General features: G+C 49.0%; 1 protein-coding gene across 10 annotated transcripts in view; it reads right to left on the reverse strand.

Annotated features, from left to right (window-relative positions):
• Positions 1–19,507, reverse strand: part of LOC119953289 (myosin-16) — a 456,622-nt gene that overhangs the window by 67,809 nt on the left and 369,306 nt on the right. For all 10 annotated transcript variants that reach the window (XM_038777389.1, XM_038777388.1, XM_038777387.1 and 7 more), the window contains one exon: positions 12,368–12,564. In XM_038777389.1, coding sequence (XP_038633317.1) covers positions 12,368–12,564 — 197 coding nt within the window. The remainder of the gene's footprint in view (positions 1–12,367; positions 12,565–19,507) is intronic.

A 19,507-nucleotide genomic window follows, 5' to 3' on the forward strand; every position in this document is an offset into this window, starting at 1 on the left:
GTGTGCCTGGACCCTCAAGATCCAGGCCCTGCAGGGGAAATCCGTCACAGTCATCGCATAACACAGTGCGTGGATGTCAGCAGGTCACCTCAACATCAGCTGTGGTATAGCAGAAGCAGAGGAAGAGTAAGAAACTGTAGGTATCTAGTGGGTCCGGGCGAATACCAGCACTCGTTAAGATAGGCCACTACTGTAATATAGCACTTGTAATAAATAACATTTTGCTCACCACCTGACCTTCCACTTTGTTATTTCATAGGACCAAGCTTCGCGAACCCCACGCACACTCAGCACTAATGACTCAGTGAAGACAGTTGTTGCTGGGTGAAATGACATTCCATGCAATTGAATGGCTCTTGTGACAAGGCATAGTTGTTTTGAGTGAAACCTGCAATTAGCACGATGAGCACTTATCTAGAGGGCACCCTCATTCTCCCATTTCACAACCTTATACCCTTATTGCTGATAGACAAGTGCAATTGATATGGAATAGAGCTTAACCCCTTGGTCCTTCGAGTTCTGCCTGAGTATAGGATTCAGTTCAACAGTTCATTTGTGCTTTTCCAAGTAAGACGATTGTCATTCTCATGAGACAGGGATGAAACTCATTTCTGAGAACCCCACTCTGCCCTTGTAGCCTGGCCTCTCATGGCACCCCACCCAAAAAGCTCAATGCTGAACCTCAGCATTCACCTCCTCTCCCACTTTCCAGCTCTCAGTAAGGAGGGGCATACCCTCAGCAGTGATGTGGCCATAAGCCCAGCAAGGAGGACACAGTAAGCGATGCCTGCATGCCAGCCACCAGACCCCATTAAAGCAAGGGGCATCCTGAAGTGAATGGAAGGTGTAGGGCCTGCTAGGACCCCTACCCCGGAGATTGAGAGACTGACCCTCAGCCCCCGCCTCAAGTTGAATTTATCGGTTTCCCCCATGTCCTTTCTAGTCCACACTGAGTGTGAAGAGCCTGGGGAAATTGTGGCTGCCTGACTGCTCACCCCCTGTATCCCCGTTGGAGGGGAGGCTGCCAAGTTTACATTTATGCAGACCCGCTGGTGCCCGGCAAATATCCCGTGAGAGGGAAAGGTCTAAAGTGAATGCTCATTAATAATAATAATAACAATAATATTTATTATTGTCACAAGTAGGCTTCCATTAACATTGCAATGAAGTTACTGTGAAAAGCCCCTCATCGCCACATTCCGGCGCCTGTTCGGGTACACTGATGGAGAATTCAGAATGTCCAATTCACCGAACAAGCACGACTTTTGGGACTTGTGGGAGGAATCCGGAGCACCCGGAGGAAACCCACGCAGACACGGGGAGAACGTGCAGACTCCACACAGAAGTGACCCAAGCTGGGAATTGAACATGGAACCCTGCCGCTATGAAGCAACAGTGATAATCACTGTGCTACCGTGCCGCCTGTAATAATCACATGCTCATGAGGATCCCAGGCTTCTGCAGCATGAATCGCACTATTCCACTGACGCTAGAGGGAGCGGACATGAAAATTGCAAATCCCTCACGTTTTTCAATTCTCTCCAGATTTTGAGCCTGTGCCAAGTTTGTGCAAGGACAGAGAGGGCTGAAAATCGCCCCCCTTAAATTCGTATCATGATATCAAAGACATGTGGTAAAGATTGAAGAAAGTGAATCTGACTGTAATTGTTGTACGGCTGGGGTAAGTTAAAGCAGCTTGACAATTTGTATCAAGCCTCGCTTCATCACGCAGTAGAGGCAGCTGTTCAATTACGCGATAGTGTCAAACTGGTCAGAACAAAGCATTTCATATCTCTTCAGATTTTTACTTGCATTGGTGCAAAATTAATTGCCATTCCCTGTCACTCATTTCACATTGTTGTGCAAAGTCAAAGATGAACCCAAGCCAATCTTTGGACAAATTAGCATCGGCAAAAGGACACAAATATTCTGTTGCGCACATGAGAGGGTATTAATGTTCCCCTCCACCCAGTTACATGATTATGCATATAAATATAGGGCAACAGGAGTCATTAAAGATGTCCTAACTGCTCACAGGAATGACTGATTCCATTCAATCCAAGATGCGAACTGGAGTAAACACGAATTTGTAACGGTGCCCTTCGGAATCAAAGGGGACGAGCCTCCTTTCCTGGATGCCCAGCTCTGTCCAATCAGAAATGAGAATCCCCCATTCTGGCACATACCCATTCCCCTCTTCTGCCTCAGCTCAGAATGCTGGTGTTTAGATGGATGATTTAAGGCAACCACAGTGGTTGATCTTGTGCAAAGACACCGCTATCTGACAAAGCATGAGCTGACAAAGAATATAAAAGCCTTGAACATTGGGAGGAAACATCCATTTGACTGTACTCATGGAAACAACGAGCATTGTGTCTTTGGGATTGATTTGTGCTGGAAAAGAAATCCACAGATTATTATCTCTTTCCAAGTAAGGTGATTTATTATGCTGCAGCAGCCAACAACTCCTCTTATTCTAGATTCCTGAAGCAGCCCCAGCTGTTGTAAAACCGACATCATTTTATGTACACTGCATTACTCTTGCAGTAGACAAGGAACATAGCTTCGAGCATTATTTTATGTGGGCTCCAGAAACCCAACATGTCCCACACATTCTTCAGAATGCTTGTCCTATTATGAACAAATTCAATATTCGGATACACCAATGTTGGGATTAGATGGTGAAATCTCCAATTCTAATTAATTCTTTTATAGGACCATTAAATGCACCCAGCCTTGCCTTTGTCTTACAATCTGCAGTCTTTTAAAGGCCAAACTTGGTTTTGCCTCACTGTTGTTCCCGGTCTTGGTCCTTGACCATTTTCACGAAGAAGAATGGCACCCGCACAACTTAATAAATATCAAGTGAATCTTCAAAATGGATTTCATCCTCATTAAACACCCGAATGATGGGAATAATTTGCTGGAACCCTTCAAGCCCTGCAGCTTATTAAAGTAGCTGAAAATGGAGGCCTTAGTCAAGCCTTGAAGTTAATTTTTTTTCCTGAGGTTTTTTTCTTTAGCAGGTCAGTGAAATAATTTAATTAAATGCGCACATTAAACCTGCTGCTGGAAAGCATTTTCATTCAAGAGATCTGTAAATGGTGTTCGTAAAATCGACTCGCTTGCCACATATGGGAATGTTAATCTAGAACATCGTTTATCATAATTTGTCAAACATGGCACTAACATTTTGGAGTCTGTATAATTGCAGCCAGCAGGAACCCAGCAGGTAAATGTCTGAGAAACGTCTTTGCTATTATATATCAGTCAGGCAGGCTGACTTAAAGAACTTCTCCATAAAGATTAGAATTTCAAAAAAGCATCAACAATTATCAATAACCTGCGATTTGCTGCTATCCTCAATACTTTGATGATGGGGACTGCACAATTGGGGGAATTATCCGCAGTAGGCTAGTCAACACTAGCTAACACTGCCAGAAGCGATACAAGCATGCGCCCTTGAATGCTACACCATTCTGGCATTTCTGATGTAAATTCTGTTCCTGCGCTCAATAGAGGCGCAGCGAAGTTTCAAGCCACGTGCTTATTTATGTTGTCAGTGCTCATAGTTTAAATCAAATACACCCCCCCCCCCCCCCCCCCCCCACCTCCCACCAGGCACAGAAAATAACTTCTGAATGCCACTCCTCTTTTGGGCTAATGACAGAGTGGGTTCAATTCCCATACAAGCTAAGGTTATCCATAAAGGCCCTGCCTTCTCAACCTTGCCCCTCGCCTGATGTGTGGTGACCCTCAGGTTAAATAGCCACCAGTCAACTCTCAAAGGGGAAAGCAGCCTATGGTCATCTGGCACTGTGGAGGCTTTACTCTACTTTATACTCCTTACTAGTCTTCACTCTACTTTATACTCCTTACCTGTCTCCCAGATAAGAGTTTGGAGATATGATAACAACAACACATTTACTTCATACAGCTTCAGCCAGCGCCGGCCCTAGGGTTGCTGGCGCCCCGGGCAAGCTGAACTTCGGCGCCCTTGGGGGGGGGCCGAGAGGGGGGGGGGGGGCGAGAGGGGGGGCGGGGCCGAGGGGGGGGGGGCGAGGGGGGGGCGGACCCGGGGGGGGGCGGACCCGGGGGGGGGCGGACCCGGGGGGGGGGCGGACCCGGGGGGGGGCGGACCCGGGGGGGGGGGGGCGGACCCGGGGGGGGGGGGGGGCGGACCCGGGGGGGGGGGCGGACCCGGGGGGGGGCGGACCCGCGGGGGGGGGGGGAGCGGACCGAGCGGGGGGCCGCACTGGGGGAGGGCGGCCACCGCGCATGCGCTGGTTGGCACCGGCCCAACTGCGCATGCGCGGGACCTGAGTCTGGCACCCCCTAGCACATGGCGCCCCGGGCGACTGCCCGAGTTGCCGGTGCCTTGAGCCGGCCCTGGCTTCAGCACATGAGCTATGCTGACATTCACTGCATTGTGGAAAGAGTGAATGTCAGTGAACTGACGGTCCTTCTGCCTGTATTATTTTGTAAAAGGTCCTGCAGCACTTTGTGAAGACAATACCATTCTGGCCAACAATTAATCCTCCGCCTACACTACCATTAAAACAGATTGACTGGTCATTCACCTTGCCGCTGTGCAATATTCCAATTAGTCGAGTGAGTAAAGATATCCAAAGTATATCCATCTTGGCTCCACAGAAGTGTTATGTTTATCTCCAGAAATGTCTGGAGCCTGGAAACTCCACGTTTCTGACTAAAAAAATCAAAGTCATGGCAAGAAATTAGGGGAAAAAGATGTTAAAAAAACAAGGCTGGCCAAGACAATTTGTTAGTACGGCTCCTCATTCACATGCCCTCTGGAAAATGTTAACTTAACACAACCGCATTCTCTTCCTCGTTCTTTGTAAGAGGCTCAGTGCCTTAACTTTAAACAGCCCCTGCTCCCAACAGAAGCCTCGTTATCGAGCTCCTGAACAGGTACTGCTCACTTGTGATCGAATGTTCCACTTCCTTCAATCAAAACGCGGGTAAGAGAAACGTAATCTGTATTTGGCTTTTGGTTTTAACAAAATATAAGAGTCTTCACCAGAGCAAGGCCACCAAAATAAAAAAAAGTGCAAAGGAAGCAATGAAAGATCCAGAAGGTGACATGGTGTCAACTAACAAAGTGACAACACATTTACAGAACATATTTTCCTTTTCCTAAACTCAAGGAGGGGCGTTTCCAGCACAGAATTTTCCCCAAATATTTCAGTGTCAGGCTCCAACTGAAAACCATCATGTTTCTCTCCAGAAACACAGCCAGATTTTCTGGGACCTGGGGCGTGGTTTGCGCCATCACTTTGGCAGCGCTGGACTTGATAGAGCCGGCAAGACCAGCTCCGCAGAGATCGTGGCAGCATCTTGAAAATGCACTACGATCCGAGTTTGAAATCACCCCCCCCTTGCAGGCATTCCCCCCCCCTCCAACCCACATTTCTCTCCCGTCTCATATAAGGGGAACCTCCTGCCAGTGCCCCCAAAGCACTGCTGCCTTAATGTGCTCATTTGGCACTGTCCCTTCATGTATGCCGTGAAGGGGCACTGCTTCAGGGTACTGCAAGGTGGCACTGCTAGGGGGCAATGCCTAGCCTTGTCCCTCAACCCCTAGTGCCTCCAGGCATATCCACTGGTTTTCGCTTTTGAAAAGCAATAGTGATTTGAGCCAGGGTCACGCACCTGGGGTCGGCGGATACATTTTGGGCAGAAGCGACTACATCAAGTCCCTTAATTATATTAAAATGTATTTAAACTTGTGTAGGATTAAGGGGGGGGGAGGGGTAAGCTGATTGATGCACCATCAATTGGACTCGCGTCGTAGAGTCGTTCCAAATAACAGGCTTTAATATGCTAGATGTGTGCCCGGCAGTGGACGTACAGAGAAAGGCCGACAGCCAGCCGGTGCGAGTTCTTATACCCCGCCTTGTAGGCGGAGCTACCAACCTCTCAGCTAATTGGCGGGGAGTCACATGACTAGCCACAGCCAATTGGCAGAGAGGCACATGACTTGCCTCAAACTGAGATCATGCTGGCTCAAATCCTGTGTTTGGCTGCTTGTGAGATTGAGTGGCAATAACATGTGCCCGTAGCAAACAGGGCCACTCGATCACACCCGTTGAGTCTTTGAGCGGACACAAATATACAAGTGTCTCAGATTTAATTCTGATTAACGATGGCACTCTCACCTCAAGGTTAGAAGGTGCATAGTTCTGACCCTGCTCTCATAATCTATATGATTGTGGGTCGGAGATGGGAGAGACCTGCTGAATGTGAAGCCAGAATTTAGGGCTGGAACTTCTGTCTCCACTCACTGGGGTTGTCTGCAGAGAGGTTCAGAGTTGGGAGAGCTATCAAATTTCAGATCAGGCTCTCAACGGTAGGCTGAAAACGTTAAAGGAAGTCAAGACACAGGTGAAATTTTAACTCACTCAAAGCCTATCCATTTGAGTAGGGTTAAAATCAGGCCCCATATATGGGGCGGGATTCTCTCAGCCCAAGCCGGGCCGGAGAATCGCTGGAAAATTGGCTCTATCGGCGCTGGCGCGGTTGGCGTGGCGCCGGTCAGGGGCCACTCGATGCGGCCCCGCCCCCCGGCGATTCTCAGCCCGGGATGGGCCGAGTGGCCGCAAAATAAATCCGAGTCCCGCCGGCGCAGTCCACGTGTGCGCTTACCCAGCGGGACCTCAGTGTACATCTATCCGGAGGCGGCCTGTTTGGGGGGGTTGGGGAGGGTGTGTGAGGTGGGGCTCCCCTGTGGCCTGGTCCGCGATCGGAGCCTACCAATTGGCAGGCCGGCCTCTTGGGCTGTGGGCCTCTTTTGATCCGTGCCGGCACCTGTAGCCCCTACGCCATGTTGCATCGGGGCCGGCGCGGAAAAGGAAGCCACCGTGCATGCGCGCAATTACGCTGGTTGCACTACAGAGCCCATTTGACGGCGGTATCTGCAGCTGGAGCGGCGTGGGTCAGTCCAGTGCTGTGCTGATCTATTGAGGGACTCACAATCGCTGCTCCTGGGGGCCTGTTGACGCCATCAGGATCACAGAATCCCGCCCATGGTATTTAAATAATGCATTAGCCATTATCTTCAGTGGGATCTTTAGAAACAAGGCAAAAAGACTAGAAAACACCCAATGAAACAATATTTTAGAAAATAGGGACGTAGAGGTGACTCAAGCAGCTTTAAGTTAACCTAGCATCTATTGTGGGTGAAGTTCACAAAGGCATCCTGCATAGTGTGGAACTTGCGACCTATTTTGCGACCCAAGGGGATCGTAAAGCTGGTGCAATTCAGCTTCGGCGGGAGGACATGGGGCGTGGTTCTCCCAAAGGGAGACAAAGTGCCGACGTCGGAGTGAAAACCGGAGTGTTTCACTCCGGCATCGGAGGCCGCTCCTCACCCCCTATTCTCCCACCCCCAGGGGACTAGGAGCGGCGGCGCGTCAATCTCGCGCGCCGGGCCTGGACGCTTGCGTCAAAGCGGCGCCGCCTGAATCACGCGGCCGGCGGCACCTAAATGACGTCACCCGCGCGTGTGCAGGTTGGCCGGCGCCAACCCGCGCATGCACGGTTGCCGTCTTCCCCTCCGCTGCCCCGCAAGACATGGAGGATTGATCTTGCGGGGCGGCGGAGGGAAAAGAGTGCATCTTTCAGAGATGCCGGCCCGACGATCTGTGGGCATGGATCGCGGGCCAGACCCCTCCTGAGCACCCCCCTGGTGCTTGATCCGCCCTCCGCCCCCACAGGCCCCACACACAGCGGTCGCGCGCTGTTCACGCTGGCAGCGACCAGGTGTGGTTGGTGCCAGCGTGAACTGGTCGTATTAGGCAGGCCGCTCGACCCATCTGGGCCGGAGAATCGCCGCTCAACCATTCTCCGAGCGGCCTGTCGAAAAACGCGACACGCCGTTTTTGGGGGGGGGGGGGGTGGGAAAATCACGTGCGGGTGCCAGGGTGGCGTGGCGTGAGTCGCCCGGCACTCCCGCGATTCTCCCACCCGGCGTCGTGGTCGGAGAATTACGCCCATGGTCTTCCACAAATAGAATCCAGCCCCTGGTATTTCAAATGCGATCATGTCAGCTCCAATGAAAATGTTTTTTAAAAAATCATCCAATCCACAGCTACATGCATCCTCTGGCTCGTCACATGACTGCTGGAGCCACAAGGCATCACAGCCTGGTTTGTGTATGGATTCAAACCCAAAATCCTGCCTCAATGACTTTTCAAAACAAGCTGTCTGCTGCATGAAAACAGCAGTTGAACTTCTGCTTCACCATGAAGAAAGCTAGGGAAGTATTTACAAAACAAAATCCTTCAACAAAATAGCTCAACAACCAACTCGGCAGCCATTTCAATTTAAACCATATTTTTTTGCTGCATTGATTGCGCTCACTCAATCGCGTGGTGATGTAGCCTCTGTTTTTTGACCGAATTCCTGAAACTGACTAAAACTTCACCTTAAATTATCTCTTCACATCTGAGGAGCGCAGAGTGATCCTATGACAGGAAAATCATGTGATTTACACAAGGACACATAAATCTGATGCTGAGACTGGATACACAAACGCCGCGACCCTCAGCTCCGCGACCCTTCTGACATCCGCCCGCGACACATCCACGGGTCGCCAACCGCATCTTGAAAAACCCTGATGCACAAAACACCAGTTTCATGCTGTACATCTACCTGAGGAGAGCTACTAAAACTAATCAAACTGCCTAATATTCCTTATGTGATGGATCTACTTAAAAAAACAACAAAGTAATCCAAAACCATAAAACTCTACATTGTAAAATGTAGTGCAATAAGAAGAAGGACGTATAATGCATTGTACAAAAACGTCACTCGGGAGGATTTCTCCAGTACGTTGTGGAAAGCAGCCAGCTTTAATTCTAACTTTTACTTTGATCAGGAAAGCCAGAACAATCTGCGAGATGTCTGATTCCAATTGCTGACAGTCAGTACAATCAGCCCCTTTGATCTCTTGGTGATGCACACAACATAAATCTGAAATAAATGACTGAGAGCAGATGGTGGAATGGAACAATCAGCTGCACAACAATTGGGTTGGAGGAAGATCTAACGTATTAGACATCGTTACGGCATCAACTTTTGGGGGCAGGGCATTTGGAATCTCCTGATTACCACTCAAAAGACCTGCAATTTCAATGCCCTCTTTAGGAGAGGAAAGAGTTTAATTGTTGTTGTTAGGGAGACCCTGCAACTTTGCCCTTTGCAAGAGTTGGCAGTTGCCAGTCTGCACACACTTCAATAAAGTAATTCCTGAAAACTCCTGTCTTCGAAGAATTGCTGTGCTTCCAAACACCTGGCATTTATTAAGGATGCAAGCAAATCTTCTTCGCCCAGCTCAAGGAAGGCTCCTGGACAAGAGGAGGAAAAAGGAAGTGCTTCAAAGACAGCCTGAAGGCTTACCTCAAGAAATGTCAAAACCTGGGAGACCCTGGCTCAGTGGAACCTCCTGATTTGAAGGGACACAATTTGCGAGGAGGCCATAAAAAGGAGCCCGAGAAAGGAATGCCAACCATCTAGAGTCCAAGGAACAACCCCACATAACGGAAAGTGTATGGTGGAAGATACGACTCTAGGATCGGGTTAATCAGCAAGGACCCACAGAACTCATGGCCAGTAACACAAAGTTTCTTAGTGAGTGAAGAAGAGGAAGGGTTTACTTCACTAAATCAGTACTAGACTGTTTTGAAATGATGCGGGGGTTGGGCGGCGGAATTCTCTGCTCCCGGGAAAAATCGGGAAGGCTGTCGTGAACTCGGCCGAGTTTCACGACGGCCTCGGAGGCCGTTCCTCTCACCGTATTCACCCCCACCCAGGGGCTAGGAGCAGCGCTCCGTTATTCTCGGCAGCCGGGCCTTGACGCTTGCGTCAAGGTGGCACGCCAAGAATGACGCGACGGCGGCGCCGATGTGACGTCAGCCGCACATGCGCAGGTTGGCCAGCTCCAACCCGCGCATGCGCGGCTGACGTCACGACGGCTGACGGCTCAAACCCACACATGCACAGTGGCCGTCTTCCCCTCCGCTGCCCCGCAAGATGTGGCAGCTTGATCTTGCGGGGCGGCAGAGGGGAAAGAGTGCGTCGCTTTGAGACGCCGGCCCGACGATCGGTGGGCACCGATCGTGGGCCAGTCCCCTCACGAGCACGGCCGTGGTGCTCACTCCCCTCTCCGCCCCCCACAAGCTTCAAACGGGCCTTTGGTGCCCATGTTCACGATGGCAGCAACCAGGTGTGGTTGCCGCCATCGTGAAACGGTCGCGAACGGCAAGCCGCTCGGCCCATCTGGGCCGGAGAATCGCCGGTCGCCGTAAAAAATGGCGAGCGCCGATTCTTCCGAGCGGAGGGTGGGAGAATCGCGGGAGGCGCCAGGGGGGCGTGAAATGAGTCGCCCGGCCCTCCAGCGATTCTCCCACCCGCCGTGGGGAGCGGAGAATCGCGCCGGGGTGTGTGGAGGGCTGGTAAAAAGGTTGTGAAGGTGGAGGTGGGAGATGATACCATCTATGGTAAATACACAGCCATTTTTCAAAATGTTTTCTTTCAGATTTAATTCGACTTGTGACATAAAATTAATATTTTGGAACAATGCTTTGAAATCCTTTATTCTCATTTCAGTTGGGGGGGCAAAAATGATTAAAAATGGAACAAGATTATGTAATTTTATTTAAAGAGATACCACCAATCAAATGAACATAGAACTTTAAGCTTTCTTTAAACATTTTGCTTTTAATTTTGGTCAAACTATGTCCAAAAGAAAGCTTAGCAAAGGGTGTAGTCATTAGTTACTGATCCAAGAAAGTCAGTTTTATGCAAAGCAGTTAATCCCACACTGCTCCTGAGCAATTAATAGTTCAGATTTAATGCCTCCCAGTTCTGATCTCCCATTATCGTGCCAGTACTTTGAGTTTTCTCTAACTTTCAATAATTCAATGAAAGTGGCTGTGCTAATGATGAATTTGATAAATTGATACGTTTAAATCTCATCCATTGTTTGTCAAATTAAGCATGTACCATTGCATTGCAAGTCTATGGCCCTGACAAATGACACCTTTTAAAGTGCTTTCTGCTTCCCTGTCAGTGGCCCAACCCTGTCATCTCCAGCCAACCTTTAAACTGAAGACTGGATAATCAAAATTATATTTATCTCAATATGTTCCATGCTTCTCAATGCTGAATGTATTAATTTGACAGCTAATAATAAAGGTGCCCCGGTTTAATCCTGTGTATCTTTGTGCCATGCCATATGCCTCTAGATAGATCTCTAACTCTTCAAGCAATATTCAAATACCGTAGGCCCGAGCATCCATACCCACGTCACTTGAACCTTTCTTAGATCTTCAAACCCTCAGAACAGCAGTCAGCCTTAAAATCATAACTTTAATTTCAAAGCTCCTTTAATGTACAACCACACAAAGATCAATGCACATTTATCTCAATCTTCTTAGACATTGGGATAAGGATTTATATCTCAGAGGCATTAATTCATGGCATTAAGCTCTCTGAAGTGCCTCCATGTGAAAGTTACCATTAAATTTCATTTATACTGTTTTACATCGAGGGGTATGAACTCATTATTTTCTTGTATTGCTGTATATGTCATCAACTATTACAAAGAATAAATTGGTGTCTTTTTTTAAAATTTAGAGTACCCAATTCATTTTTTCCAATTAAGGGGCAATTTACCGTGGCCAATCCACCGAGCCTGCACATTTTTGGGTTGCGGGGGCGAAACGCACTCAAACATGAGGAGAATGTGCAAACTCCACATGGACAGTGACCCAGAGTCGGGATCGAAGGACCTCAGCGCCGTGAGGCTGCAGGGCTAACCACTGCGCCACCATGCTGCCCCATCAATTGGTGTTTGATGGCTGGCACAGACACGATGGGCCAAAGAGCCTCATTCAGTGCTGCAAAGCGTTATAACTCTAAATTCATCAAAGCTCTCATTAGGACAATCTTTCCCCCAGTTTTGGCTAAAGCTCTAGTGAAACAGTACAAAGCTCAATAGGATTAACTACTGATCTTAAAAATACACCCTCTTGCTGAAACCTCAGGAATTTGTAACGTCCAGATTGGAGTGTGTACTTTATAATGCTATACTGTAAACTGAGGGAAACCAAATATCAATGAGTGGCATTAACTTTTGCTACTCAATTTCTTAAATGACACCTCGTGTATCCTAAGATTCAAAGACGGATGTTTCTTGCTGTGTCACTTCAGGATGTATGTTTAGAATTAAATAACATTTAATTTTCTGCACAACTTTTATTACTCTGTACCACAAAACTTTGCAAAATCAGCCACTGAGGCTGAGCTGGTTTCAGCATATCTGATAACAGACCACACTGCTTACTTGGACTCTTCGAGCTCGTCAGTCCTCTGAATAGCATCAGTTTCATAGCGTGTCCGCCAGTGGGTCACCTCACTGTTTAGTTTGGAAATGAGCCTCTGCAGTTCAGATTTACTCTCCTGCTCCTCCTCGACTTGCTCCTTTAGCAGCTCATTGTCATGCTTGGCACTAGAGAGACTGAGAGCCATTGTGCTCTTCAACTGAAAAATGAGCAACAGTATTAAGATCAAATGTTTGGATAGAGAAGGCCAACATTATATTTTCACAATGCTCTGTATCACAATCACAATCCACTATAGTGTAGCTTTTTTGAAATTTAGACACACTTTTGGGAATGAAACATAATCAGAAGTTAAATTCCATTGTTTTAGTCTTAATCGAATAACCATACTGGTTAAACAACATTTATTACTTGAACGGAATGATCGTCAATGCTTAAAAATTGTTCCATGCAAAAATGAACACCACAGCATCGAGCAATAAGAGCTTGTGATAAGTTAAGCGGAGGAATTACAAGTCGAGAGTGTGGGTCTGAGCCTGCACCAAGGCAGAGGTTTGCAATTACTGTTCTTTTAAGTATCATCTCCATAGGTTAAGGGGCAGCAGGGTAGCATGGTGGTTAGCATAAATGCTTCACAGCTCCAGGGTCCCAGGTTCGATTCCCGGCTGGGTCACTGTCTGTGTGGAGTCTGCACGTCCTCCCCCTGTGTGCGTGGGTTTCCTCCGGGTGCTCCGGTTTCCTCCCACAGTCCAAAGATGTGCGGGTTAGGTGGATTGGCCATGCTAAATTGCCCGTAGTGTCCTAATAAAAGTAAGGTTAAGGGGGGGTTGTTGGGTTACGGTATAGGGTGGATATGTGGGTTTGAGTAGGGTGATCATGGCTCGGCACAACATTGAGGGCCGAAGGGCCTGTTCTGTGCTGTACTGTTCTATGTCTATGTTAACATGGTAAATCCAACTCTTTATTCTGTTACCTCTAACCTGCTAAGTCACTCAGTAAAGTATGTTGAAATGCTGTCCTTTCATTTATGGGAATTGGATTTAAACTTGGAGCAGGCACATGGAATACAAGTTTGTCTCTCTGAGGCCTTTATAATACATTGTTATTAAAAAGAAACGAGTCGTAACCAACATGACATTTGGCTCCAATTTGCTGCAATAAACATTGCGAGGAAGTTGTCAAACACAGACCTTCAGGAACTGGAGCACACGTTGAGAATTTTGACACGCTTGTCCGCTCACTTGCTCTTTATTTTCCATTCATTAAAAATGACGATGGAAAAAAAAATATGGGGAGCATGCCTCAATTCCTTAACATTCCTGGCATGCAAAGCACTGTACCAGAGCACTTAAGAATGGACATTTACCTCAACGCGTCTTTAATCAAAGTACCAGAAGCAGTCTACATAATTCTGACTTTGCTTTCCAATCATTAACCATGGTGGGTAAATATAACCATTTTCCATACTTAAGCAGCAAAACATAAGTAATTTAGCAGAGAAGACAGCCCTACGCCAGAGCTGCAGGATCTCGTGAAATCGGTCTTGTACTATTTCTGGGCAGCCCCGACAGATGCCACCATTAAGCATAAGCATAATTTTACTATGGAAATAAAGTTTCTCAGGGCGGCACAGGAGCACAGTGGTTAGCACAGTTGGTTCACAATTCTCCCCACGTCTGCCTGGGTTTCCTCCGGGTGCTCTGGTTTCCTCCCACAGTCCAAAGATGTGCAGGTTAGGTGGATTGGTCATGTTAAATTGCCGTTATCCAAAAAGGTTAGATGGGGTTACTGGGTTATAGGGATAGGGTTACTGGGTTACAGGGGATAGGGTGGAGATGTGGGCTTAGGTAGGGTGAACTTTCCATGGGCCGGTGCAGACTCAATGGGCCAAATGGCCTCCTTCTGCACTCAAAATTCTAAAATGGGTGAGGCAATGGCATAGTGGTATTGTCACTGGACTAGTACTCCAGAGACGCAGGGAAATGCTCTACGAACCCAGGTTCGAATCACATTATGGCATATGTTGAAATTTGAATTCAATAAAAAGGTAGAAGCCTAATGACGACCATGTAACCGTTATGGATTGTTGTAAAACCCCATTTGGTTCACTCATGTCCTTTTGGGGAAGGAAATCCGCTGTCTTTACCAGGTCTGGCCTACATGTGGTTGACTCTTAAATGCTCTCTGAAATAGCCAAGCAAGCCACTCAGTTCCAGGGCAATTGGGGATGGGCAACAAAAGGGTGAGCCCAGCCAGCAATACCCATACCCCATGAATGACAGGGTAACTGTGCCCTGGTTCCCGGAGCTCACCAAAATTACTGAATTGAAACGCCCGAGGACAAATTTGGTTCAGTCGCTGTTTTGACACGTCATTGCTGCCTCCTGCTGGAATCATGCCTGGCTTGAGGCAACTATCAAATTCAAGTCCCCCAGCTCATTTATAAAACAATTCCTGTAAAACATTGTGCCTTTTACTCATTCCGACTAGAGCTGGGCCAGGAAAAGGCACAAATTTAGGATAGGGCTATGTTCCATTGGGTTTTCATTGGGGTTGACAGGTGATAAACAATACAAGAAAGCATCTTTCAATGGTCAACACAGGAGATACATGGTCATTTTTAACAGACATTTATGATGGAAGGGGGTTTAAATTCTTAAAGCTGGTAAGCCTGGCCAATTGTTTTCAATGCTGAGCTACAACCTTAAGCCATCAATGTATTGTTTCAATTTTCAGACACTTTCTGCCCTCACGTCACCCCCATCACCCTCACATGCTGGTGGACTCCTATCTCATGGCCATGGAGCTTTTCAGAAGCACTAACATTTTATTTATTAATTTACGGGGGTGTGGGCATGCTGGGTAAGCCAGCATTTATTTCCCCTCCTTAGTTGCCCTTCAGAAGGTGGTGGTAAGTGAACTTCTTCAACCGCTGCAGTCCCTGAGGTGTAGGTTCACCCACAGTGCTGTTAGGGAGAGAATTCCAGGATTTTGACACAGTGACAGTGAAGGAACGGTGATATATTTCCAAGTTGAGTGGTTTGGAGAGGAACCTCCAGGTGGTGGTTTTCCCAGGTATCTGCTTCTCTTGTCCTTCTTTATGGTAGTGTAATTGAAAAGTTCTGCCTAAGGAACCCTAGTGAGTTCTTGCAGTTCATCTTGTAGAGTGGTACACACTGTTGCTACTGTGCGTCGGTGGTGGAAAGATTGAATATATGTGGAGGAGGTAACAAATAAGTGGGCTGCTTTGTCCTGGATGGTGTTAGGCATCTTGAGCTTCTTGAGTGATTTTGGAGCTGCACTCATCCAGGCAGGTTGACAGTATTCCATTACACTCTTGACTTGTGCCTTGTAGATGTAGACAGGCTTTGTGTGTTCAGGAAGTGAGTTACTCATTGCAGGATTCCTAGCCTTTGACCTGCTCTTGTAGCTACAGTATTTAATTGGCTAGTTCAATTCAGTTTCTGGCCATGGTCAATGGTAACCCTACCTCAGAATGTTGATAGTGACATTGGCCCAGAGTGTCCTACAGATCTGTCAATTCTCTGGTCTCTGGGTCTTTAAAGTGTTTCCGAAGTGTAAAGTCAGGGAAGGCCTTTGACACAGTGGTAATGTTCTTAAACTCTGGACCTCAGTATCCGCTCTCCCCCTCCCCACCACACATCAATGCACCCCTTGCCCCCTCCATGTGGCTACAACTAAGGCCCTCCCTGGTGCAGTGCCAAACTGTGCCAGGGGCCAGTGCCAGGGCACTGCCCAGGAATGTCCCTCTACCGTCCCTGGAGGCTATACTTAACTCTTTGCCGCCGGAGGAATCCCCTCTACTGCTTCCTGTTTAGCCAAAGCTGTTGTAATCCTCGCTGACATGACGTGATGTTAGCAAGATATGAATAATTAATGAGGGGGATCATATGGCAGGGCAGGCTAATAATATTGAAATACATGCAAATCTATTGTGAGGTTCACGCCCTATGTGGGTGTGAACTTTGTGATGTCACCGTTGGAGGAACAGGGAAAATTCGGGAAATCCACACCCCCATTTTTTGAGTCTCACAGGAGTTTGCGCCCATCTCGCTGTTTGCACCTTTGAAATCCCCTCCTCTTGTGGGAAGATCTGAAGCTAGTGGTCACCAATTTAGGACATAGATGAGGAGAAAATCTATTTCTCAGAGGGCTGAGAGACTTTGGAATTCTCTTCCTCAAAAGGTGGTTGAGGCGGAGTCTTTGAATACCTTTAAGGTAGATTTCTGCTGCGCATAGGGGTGAAAGGTTATTGGAGTAGTCAGAAATGTGAAGCTGAGGCTAAAATTAAATCAGCCATTGATCTTACTGAAAGGCAGAGCAGGCTCGAGGTGTCAAATGGTCTAATATTCCTAATCTGTATGCTCTTCTGAATGTTTACATGGTATCTGAATGGAATGGGGTGTAATGATTGTGGAATTGGCCTCCGAGGGTCAAGTGCAGTAATCAAAGTAATGGGCAGTTAGTAGAATCGAAAATGTGAACAATCCCGGGATGAACCACACCCACAGTAAAAGCCAAAGGGTATGGGTCACAATGTTATCCCTTTGGGCATGTTATTTTTCTTATTTTTTAAATTTAGAGTGACCAATTCATTTTTTCCAATTAAGGGGCGATTTAGCGTGGCAAATCCACCGACCCTGCACATCTTTGGGTTGTGGGGGTGAAACCCACGCAAACTTAGGGAGAATGTGCCGGCTCCTCACAGACAGTGGCCCAAGCTTGGAATTAAACTTGGGACCCTGGCGCTTTGAGGCAACAGTGCTAACCATTATGCTACCATGCCATTCACGTTTAATGTGAGATGAATGTAGAATTTGATATATGTTTTATTTTATATTTTTGGCAGTAATGCTCTTAAAAACCCTCGTTTAACATACATGCACGAAGGGTATCGACTAAAGTTGTAATTAAAAGTAATGAAAGGTACGGGGGTGGAATTGAAGATGGCGGGGTAGGGTGTGGCCGGGCGAAAGCGCGGGCTTTCCCCTGTTTCCCGCGCGCGGGACGGAGGAAGGGGGAGGAGAGAAGAGTGGGGTGTGGCCAGCAATGGCGGCTTTTCCCGCGCTGAAGCGGGGTCAGAGAGGGATGGCAAGGGGGGGGGGGGAGGCCCCTCCCCCCCCACATCGGGAGGAGTCGGAGTGTGGCAGGGGCAGCCGGGTCAGCGAAAACCAGCTGACTCTCGGGAGTACGATGGTGGATACACCGCGGCTAGGAGGGGTCCTAGCCAGGGGGGGGGGGGGGGGGGGGGGGGGAAGGGGGGTTAGGGGGGGATACCGGGTTGCTGCTGGAAAGGCCGAGGACGGGAAGGGAAGAACGGGAGGAGAGAGGGGGGAGGGGCCATCGCCATGGGGAACGGGTCAGAAGGGGAGGGTCGACCCGGGGCGAACAGGGGACAGGACATGGCTAACAGACAGGGGAAAGGGACAGGTCGCTCCGCGACCCGGTTGATTACTTGGAACGTGAGGGGGCTGAATGGGCCTGTCAAGAGATCAAGGGTTTTTTCACACCTAAAGGGACTGCAGGCGGATGTGGCAATGTTGCAGGAGACTCACTTGAGAGTAGTAGACCAGGTACGCCTGAGAAGGGGGTGGGTGGGACAGGTGTTCCACTCAGGCTTGGACGCAAAGAACCGGGGGGTGGCGATTTTGGTGGGAAAGAGGGTGTCGTTCGTGGCGGCGCAGGTGGTAGCAGATAAGGAGGGTAGGTACGTGATGGTGAAGGGTAGGCTGCAGGGAGAGAATGTGGTGCTGGTGAATGTGTATGCCCCGAATTGGGATGACGCGGGTTTTATGAGGCGCCTGTTGGGCCTCATTCCGGGTCTGGAGGCAGGGGGCCTGATCATGGGGGGGGACTTCAATACAGTGCTCGACCCTGGGCTGGACAGATCGAGTTCCAGGACGAATAGGAGGCCGGCAGCGGCAGAGGTGCTAAGGGGGTTCATGGAGCAGATGGGGGGGGTAGACCCTTGGAGATTTGGCAGGCCAAGGGCGAGGGAGTATTCTTTTTTCTCCCACGTCCACAGGGTGTACTCCAGAATAGACTTTTTTGTACTGAGCAGGGGGCTGATTTCGAGAGTGCAGGACACGGAGTACTCGGCCATTGCGATTTCGGACCATGCACCACACTGGGTAGAGGTAGAACTGGGGGAAGCACGGGACCAGCGCCCGTTGTGGCGCCTGGATGTGGGGCTGCTGGCAGACGATGAGGTGTGCGGAAGGGTCCGGAAGGGCATTGAGAGATATCTGGGCACGAACGACACGGGCGAGGTGAAGGTGGGGGTAGTCTGGGAGGCCCTGAAAGCAGTGATCAGAGGAGAGCTGATCTCCATAAGGGCACACAGAGAAAGGAAGGAGAGGCAGGAGAGGGAGAGACTGGTGGGGGAACTTATAGAAGTGGACAGGAGATATGCGGAGACACCAGAGGAGGGGCTGTTGAGGGAGCGGCGCAGTTTACAGGCCCAGTTTGACCTACTGACCACTAGGAAGGCGGAGACGCAATGGAGAAGGGCACAGGGCGCGGTCTATGAGTACGGGGAAAAGGCGAGCAGGATGCTGGCACACCAGCTGCGCAAGCGAGATGCAGCCAGAGAGATTGGGGGAGTGAGAGAGAAGGGAGGGAACGTAGTGCAGAAGGGGCAAGAGGTGAACGGGGTCTTCAGGGATTTCTACAGGGAATTGTACCGGTCTGAACCGCCCAGGAGGAGGGGGGGAATGGAGAACTTCCTCGATAGATTGAGGTTCCCAAAGGTCCAGGAGGAACGGGTGGAGGGGCTGGGGGCGCCGATAGAGCTGCAGGAGCTAGTTAAAGGGATAGGCCAGATGCAGGCGGGGAAGGCGCCGGGGCCGGATGGGTTCCCGGTGGAATTTTATAAGAAGTATGTGGACTTGGTGGGTCCAGTGCTGGTGCGAGCCTTCAATGAGGCGCGAGAGGGGGGGGTTCTGCCCCCGACAATGTCACAGGCCCTGATCTCCTTGATCCTGAAGCGGGACAAAGACCCTGTACAGTGCGGGTCCTACAGGCCTATCTCCCTCTTGAATGTAGATGCCAAACTGTTGGCAAAGGTCCTGGCAACCAGAATAGAGGATTGTGTGCCAGGGGTAATCCATGAGGACCAGACG

Source organism: Scyliorhinus canicula, chromosome 18, assembly GCF_902713615.1.
Source record: "Scyliorhinus canicula chromosome 18, sScyCan1.1, whole genome shotgun sequence".
Lineage (NCBI taxonomy): Eukaryota > Metazoa > Chordata > Chondrichthyes > Carcharhiniformes > Scyliorhinidae > Scyliorhinus > Scyliorhinus canicula.